Source organism: Leptosomus discolor, unplaced genomic scaffold (genome assembly GCF_034619465.1).
Source record: "Leptosomus discolor isolate bLepDis1 unplaced genomic scaffold, bLepDis1.hap2 HAP2_SCAFFOLD_131, whole genome shotgun sequence".
Classification (NCBI taxonomy): Eukaryota; Metazoa; Chordata; class Aves; order Leptosomiformes; family Leptosomidae; genus Leptosomus; species Leptosomus discolor.
In genome coordinates, this window is record NW_028237966.1 from 189,566 (window position 1) to 196,883 (window position 7,318).

A 7,318-nucleotide genomic window follows, 5' to 3' on the forward strand; every position below is an offset into this window, starting at 1 on the left:
TGACCCCCCCGCCCTTGCTCCACCCTTGTCTCCTCCCAAACAGGGCCCCTACCCCCCCGGTTATTTTTCCCCCTTGCTCCCAGGTTTGCCCCATCCGTGAACAGGTTTGGTGTTTCAGGAGCTGTTGGCTCCGTCCCCTTGGACTTCCACGGCATCACTGTTACAGTCTCCTGGTTACTGCTGGCCCTGCCAGACTCCTCTCCCCAAAACGACCCCAACTCTTCCGTCAGTCGTCTGTGCAGTGTGGCCGCCTCACCCATCCATCCCCTGAATTACCCGGGAAATCCAGCTCTTCCTCATGGCACTGTAACTCCGTCAGCTTCTCACCCGCTTTGCTACGGGCACCCAGTTCTCTCACCACGCTCAGGAGTTTCCCACGGTCTGTTCCGTGAGCTAAGGCTTACGCCAGTGTCCTGGGTTTGCGGGGCAAGGTTTTGGTAGTGAGGGGGTTACAGGGGTGGCTTCTGTGAGAAGCTGCTGGAAGCTTCCCCTGTGTCCGATACAGCCAGTGCCACTGGCTCCAAGACGGACCCACTGCTGGCCAAGGCCGAGCCCATCAGCGACGGTGGCAGCGCCTCAGGGAGAGTGTGTTTAAGAGAGGAAAAAGTTACTGGGCAGCAGCAATCGCAGCGAGAGAGAGGAGTGAGAATATGGGAGAGGAACAGCCCTGCAGGCACCAAGGTCAGTGCAGAAGGAGAGGGAGGAGATGCTGCAGGCACCGGAGCAGCGATTCCCCTGCGGCCTGTGGTGAAGACCACGGTGAGGCAGGCTGTCCCCCTGCAGCCCATGGGCGGTGGAGCAGAGGACTGCCTACACCCCGTGGAGGGCCCCCACGCCGGAGTAGGCGGGTGCCTGAAGGAGGCTGTGACCCCGTGGGAAGCCTGCACCAGAGCAGGCTCCTAGCAGGACCTGTAGCCCGTGGAGAGAGAGAAGCCCACGCTGGAGCAGGTTTGCTGCTGGTGACCCCGTGAGGGGGCTCACGCTGGAGCAGTCGGTTCCTGAAGGACTGCACCCCATGGAGGAGACCCACGTTGGATCAGTTCATGGAGAACTGCAGCCCCTGGGAAGGAATCCCGCTGGAGAAGTCATGGAGGACTGTCTGCCGTGAGAGAAGACCCCACACTGGAGCAGGGGAAGTGTGTAAGGAGTCCTCCCTCTGAGGAGGAAGGAGCAGCAGGAACAACAGTGATGAACTGACCACAACCCCCATTCCCTGTTCCCTCCTGCCCCGTGCCGCTGGCGGGGAGGAGGGAGAGAAATCGGGATCAAAGTTAAGCCCCGGAAAGAAGAGAGGGGTCGGGGGAAGGTGTTTTAAGATTTGGTTTTATTTCTCAGTGCTTCTCTCTGAGTTAATTGGTAATAAATGACATTTGTTCTCCCATGTCAAGTCTGTTTTGCCCATGAAGGTAAATGCCGAGTGATCTCCCTGTCCTGATCTCAACCCACAAACCTGTGGTTCTATTTTTCTCTCCCCTGCCCAGCTGAGGAGGGGGAGAGTGATAGTGGCTTTGGTGGGCACCTGCCATCTAACCAGGGTCATACCACCCCAGCCAGGCCCTAAGCATGGGCTTGCGTGCCTTAACGCGTGCCCCCACAGCTGTCTGGGTGGCACGTCTTTGTCTCCTGTCCTCTTGCGAGCCTTGGTGACCCGTCTTCTCCATCCCATGGGGGCTCCCAGCACCCTCCCCTCTGCCCAGGCACCGTTTCAGCCCTTCGGTGTGACGCTTCCCCTTTGTGCCCGACTTGTCTGCCCGCAGCCTCCTGCCGCAAGGGCCTGCCGTGGAAGTCCTTGCCTTGCATAGGAGACTGAACTGGACTGAAGCGTGGTCAGCTGTGACAACTGGTGACTTTATTTCAAGAACTAAGTCGAGCGCAGCAAGTGTGTGCCCGGAGAGGAGCGTGGGCAGGACCGAGCAGGCCTCTGGCACTGCGGCTGCCTTTGGATCTCAGCAGGCTTTGCCCCAGGAGGAACGGGTGGTGCTACCCTGCAGCCTGCACTGGCTCCTGTTCCTCCTGCTGCTCAAGCCTTTATCCCCCTTAGGACCTGCAGGAGCTCCTGCAGCAGGTTAAAGAATTCCAGCAGCTTCTGCCGTGGAAACTGACAGGGCCTAAACCTGCCCGACTGGGTTGGGATCGGCCTTGGCCTCTGCACGGGGGTTGAGGTGAAGACTGGCTGTGGCGTTGGAGCAGCCGTTCCTGCTGGGCGCAGTCCCATCTGTGCCAGGATCCAGTCGTAGAAGTGCTGCGTGGAGGTGTAGACTCCGGGCCGCTTGGCTCTGGCGCAGCCTTTCCCCCAGCTGGTCACCCCCACGAGCCAGAAGTAGGCAGCATGCTTGTCTTGGCAGACGAGAGGACCACCACTGTCCCCCTGCAGCGGAGCGGAGGAGAGAGAGAGGGTTCTGGTGTTGTTGGGTGGCCCCGGCAGCACTGTGGCTGGCTCCTTCTCTCTCCCAGCACCTGCCAGAGCTGTACCCACTGCCCAGAAAGGCTCTGCTCAGGTGCTGGAGCCTGCAGGACCTTGTCCGGGAGGGGCTGGCAGGCCTGCAAGGTCGGGCGCTCTCCTCTCTGCCCCAGTGGATCCTGGAGGTGTGGAAGGGGGATGTGCCAGGACTGGGATGCGGAGCTCTGGGCTGGGGCAAGAGCACTGGGTGGCCTTTCTGGGCAGAGTGATGGGGCTCTGGAACAAGAGAGGTGCTGGGCAAGGGCCTGCAGACGGGGAAGGGGAGGCAAGCCCCGACAGCAGTGGGGACCCAGCGGCAGGAGGGCGACTCGGCAGGCGCAACACGCGCCGGGGGACGTTTGGGCGCTGGCGACAGGGCTGCCTGTGCTGCTGGGGGCTGGCGCGGAGCACGCTCCTACCTGGCAGGTGTCGATGCCGCCCTGCGGATAGCCGGCACACACGTTGTGGGGGTGGATGGCCCCTCTGTACCAGCGGCTGCTGTTGCAGAGCTTGACATCGATGAGGGGGACCTGGGCCTCCTGCAGGACAGCGGTCGATCCTCCAGCTGTGAGCACAGGAAGGAGTTAGCAGCCAGCAGCCCTTCTGTTCCCACTTCTCCTCCCCTGTGTGGGCGAAGCCCTTCCCTAGGGCTCGCCTTTGCCCCTGCAGAGGCCTTGTGCCGGGCTTGCCCTTCCGTCTCGCCTTGGCTAACGGCTCGGGCCCCCCTCTCCGTGGCCGTACGTCCCCACAGCCCGACTCTGGCTTTCGCCGCCACTGCTGCCATAAGCCCAGCCCGCCTCCCCAGCGTGCCGAGCTTGCCCTCGGGACACGAGCACTGTTTGGGAACTCACATCTTGCCATGGTGGCACCCCACCCGCTGACGTAGCAGTTTGTCAGCTCTGACACTCTCAGCGAGGCGTCGGGCACGCAGGCCAGCTGTACGTAGTAGCCGCACTGGACAGGCTGGTCCAGTTCCAGCAAGGCGATGTCGTTCCTCTCCGTGCCGTTACGGTAGTGTTCGTGAACCACCAGCCGCTGAATGTTGCGCACTTGGGTCTCAGGGCCCGGCTGAGCCAAGTGGGTGGCCCCGATCACCACGCGCCACATGGTGACGTGCCTGGAAGGCAGATGGAGAGAGAGGTGAGAGGGAGCAGAGCCACGTGCTGCAGCAGCCCCGCGGTTCCCTGCCTTCTGCTTCCCAAGGCAGGGAGGAAAGCAGCGCTGCGGAGGGTGCCACTGCCCTAGCACGCCTTGGGCACCAGGAACGTGGAGCTGGAGGCTGCTAGGAAGCGGTGGCGCGAGCCCAGCCTTCTGCGGAGCAGTCTCTCAGCTGGGCTCACCAGTGCCCTGGCACTGGGCGTACTGCAAGGCACCGGGATGGCAGGAGCTCGTGGGGCTGCGGACACGGCGCCTGCTGGTGCTGTGGGGATAGCCCCCTTCCCTGGTCCTCCTTACCTGGCCCCGACGAAGCAGTGGGCTGCTGTGAGGACCCACTGCGGGCTGATGAGGGACCCTCCGCACACGTGGCCCGTGCCCACTTTCCAGGGGTTCTGGATGCTGACGATCCAGGGCCAGGCCCCTGGCTGGGCACCCGTGCCACCCACCACGCGCGACGTGCCGGAGGGAGCTGCCATGGGCCGGAGCCCGCAGGTCCCGCTGTAAGAAGAAACTCATGAGTGTGCTGCTGGACGGCTGTGCTGCTGTTGAGGCTGAAGGTCAGCCGTCTTCCCTCCCCCCGAGGGGCTGCACGGATGGCAGGGCCAGGGAACCCCGTGGCTGTGCCTCCAGCCCTCTGTCCGCTTCAGCCCCATGGACGGGTTGTGCCAGCAGCCTGGGTGCTGGAAAGGAGCTGAGGCTCCCACAGGGGTTTGGGAAGCGGGGTGGCCACAGGGCACACGCGGGCCCCCTCCAGTGAAGCCCGTCAAGGGCTGCCCGAGCTCCCTCCCAGAGCCTCGGCCCACTTACCCACAGCTGTCCCACATGCCGTGCGCAGGCCGGCACACGGCCAGCAGGACGAGGAGGGCGAGCAATTTCATCGCTGCTGGCGGCACGTGTCAGCTGCAAGAACGAGGTCTTGTTGCCTCCAGCGCAGCCGCTGACGTACTGCCCGCAGCAGTCTCGCTGCCTCTGATGGCCTTGGCCCTGGGGCTGATGTCACAGAGCCGCCGTTTCTGGGCGTGGGGCACGGTGGCCTCTCGGGGGGGTGGAGGTGGGGGTGTCAGCAACATGGGGGGTTTCCAAGCAGGAGGGGAGGCGGAAGCTGGGATCGGACCCCCCTGACGGACCCCTGCTGAACACTCTGCCTGCAGGATGAGGGCATGCAGGCCCCGTGGCAGGCAGTAGCGCCTGCCTCCGAGCGCTGCCTGCTCACAGCCAGCAGGAAAAGAGCAAGCGTGGCAGCACGGCCTCTTTGGGAAGTTCACTGCCACCCTGCTCTCCACAGCTGTTTGCCTCCAGGTCCTTCCCAAAAACCACACACCAGAGAACATAACTGCTCTGGGCAGGACGCACTTGTTGGGTGTTGAAGAGCCAGTCCGGTCATCGCCGCAGCAGGCAAGCAGCGATGTGCAGCCAAACAAGTCAAGCATCCCCCACACCAAGCAGGGCCAACTTCCCTGCACAAAGCCCAGTGAAACACAGATGCAGCACAGTCCACGCTGGCTAGGGCATCCACAGCAACACCCTCTGGCAGGCTTCCTGTCCTCGCTGTCTAGGAGGTCTGTCGCCCTTCCGAGCCAACCCTGGCAAGGGCGATGGGGCGCCTGGTTCGTGCGGCCCAGGACGTGCAAGCTGAAGCTCCAGACAGAGAAGAATGCTCCTGCTCTCAGCCGCACATGTCGTTCTCCACGGCTTTGGGAAGCCCTGCACCAGCCTCATCTCACCAGTCCGCCTTCTGCAGCTGTATGGCGGAGCCTTGCCTTGCTCACGTGCTGGAGCGCAGGGCAGTCACGGGAGCACAGCAGCAGCCAGCCACCGTGCGTGGCATTTGCTGAGCAGGGCCGGGTCCCTGGAGGGGAGACAGCAGCGGCTTGAAGAACGGCAGCCTCCAAGCTCGTGAAAGGTGCGGGAGCTTCCTGCCGTCATCCTGGCTTGGGTGGACAGACAGAAGGCACTGTAACGGGTCTGCGTGGCAAGGTTTTGGTAGCTGAGGGGCTACAGGGGTGGCTTCTGTACGAAGCTGCTGGAAGTTTCCCCTATGTCAGATAGAGCCAATAACTAAGAGATGGGATTTAGGCAAGAACAAATCAGTCAGTAAAAACATGGTTTTGAGGGAAAGATCCTTGTAAATCTCTAAGCTAAGGGATTTAGTTTCTATTTTTTGTTTTAGAAAGCATAACACTTTTTTCTTTGTTGTTGTTTTTTTTTCCTTTGTTTTGTTTGGTTTGTTTTTTTTTAGGATAATCATGATTTCACCCAACACACTTGAAGCAAAGTATTTTCCTTTTACCTTTTCACATTTCAGTTCAACAGGTTTGGGGTTTGTTGCTGTTTCTGGACCGGTCTTAAAAGACTGCTCCTTCATGGCTCCTGTCAAGAGTACGAACGTGCTGCGGGAAATCAGACCCAGGAAACAAGCACAAATCTGTTCCACGTAGTTCCTGAAACTTATAAGCTATAGTTTCCTGGTGGCAAGGCAGGGATGTTGTTAGTAATTCTATTCCCTTCCTTCAGCTGGAAAAGCCCAAAACCTCAGAAACTTCCGTTCAGCATGAGATCAGGAGTGCCAGAGGCACAACAAATGCTGTGATTCTCTGGGGAGGCAGAGACATGACTGCTCCCAGGCACTGCAAAACCTGAGTGCCCAGGAGACAACAACTAGAAAGAGCTCTTTTTTTCCACTACAGGCAGCAACAGGATCTTACTTCCTTTCTCCAACAATTTTTTTTTGGTTGTTGAAGCTACTATGAATTTAGTATATTTGAAATTTCAAGTCTTTCAGGAAATCTGGCTGAACTCACTCACTGGATTCACAGGTTACTAAGGAAGGACAGCCAGACAGGCCTTGTTTCCCATGGCTGGAAACTTACCCAAGTCCAACACCAGAGATGGCCATGCCCAGAGTGTATCCTAGACTGAGAGATGGGAGATACTTATATGGATGTCTTTCAGGCCGCCTGATCATCTCGTTGTATGCTCTGGTGGTCGCTTCTGAATTGTGTCCACTTTTGAGGCTTAAAAACAGTGCCTTGCTCTGAGTATCAACATGCAACGCCTACTGGATCATAAATACTCTATTTTCCAAAATAAGAAAATCTCATCAGAAGCAGGCACAAAAATATTAATTCAATAAATAAAACTTACATTAATTCACACCCGAAAAAAAAATCCCCCCCTTTCTCTTCCACATAATTTTCAAAGGAAAGGAAACCCTCAAAGTTCTTTCTAAGAGTCCCAAAAGAAACTCCAAGGAAATAAATATTATTTACTTTGCATATCCTGCAAGACAGTAAGCAACCTCCCAAAGAGGGTCCACAGACTCTTTTCAGTATCAAAAATTTCCCTTGCTGAGACAAAAGAAAAATAGATCTATGAAGAACTACTACCGTTTAAAACGCTGTGAGAGGCAGACCATTAATGCCTGTCCCTATCACCATACACAAGTGAGCATCCCGGGTTTTGTGTCCTTCACCAGTTTTATCGCGCGCTCCAGCGTTTCTCTGGCTTTGTGGACAGGGTTATCCCCAACCTACAAAGTTAAAAATAGACTGAAAATCTTTACTGCTAAACCCAGTACTAGCTCTTGGTAAACACAGTCCAACCTTGCTTATGAAAATTACTATATTGAGACAATATATTTTATTTAAGGGTTTAAATGCATATAATAAATAAAAAGGTTGCTTACATTACCCCAAAATAGCACAAATTAAAGGAAGAGTG

At 57.7% G+C, this 7,318-nt stretch overlaps 1 protein-coding gene across 1 annotated transcript; it reads right to left on the reverse strand.

Annotated features, from left to right (window-relative positions):
- Positions 1–1,982: 1,982 nt before the first annotated feature.
- Positions 1,983–4,476, reverse strand: LOC147412292 (acrosin-like). Its single transcript, XM_086481531.1, has 5 exons — positions 4,406–4,476; positions 3,896–4,096; positions 3,292–3,557; positions 2,860–3,005; positions 1,983–2,368 (listed from the first exon to the last, which is right to left on the reverse strand). The coding sequence occupies exons 1-5, from the start codon at positions 4,474–4,476 to the stop codon at positions 2,021–2,023; spliced, it is 1,032 nt and encodes a 343-aa protein (XP_086337657.1). The 3' UTR covers positions 1,983–2,020.
- Positions 4,477–7,318: the final 2,842 nt, after the last annotated feature.

Bases quoted from the DNA above. Each gene is read 5' to 3' on its own strand.
- LOC147412292 (XM_086481531.1), bottom strand. From the start codon at position 4,476: ATGAAATTGCTCGCCCTCCTCGTCCTGCTGGCCGTGTGCCGGCCTGCG. The intron at 4,097-4,405 runs GTAAGTGGGCCG...TTCTTCTTACAG, and splicing joins GGCATGTGGGACAGCTGTGG to CGGGACCTGCGGGCTCCGGC. The intron at 3,558-3,895 runs GTAAGGAGGACC...TCTGCCTTCCAG, and splicing joins CACTGCTTCGTCGGGGCCAG to GCACGTCACCATGTGGCGCG.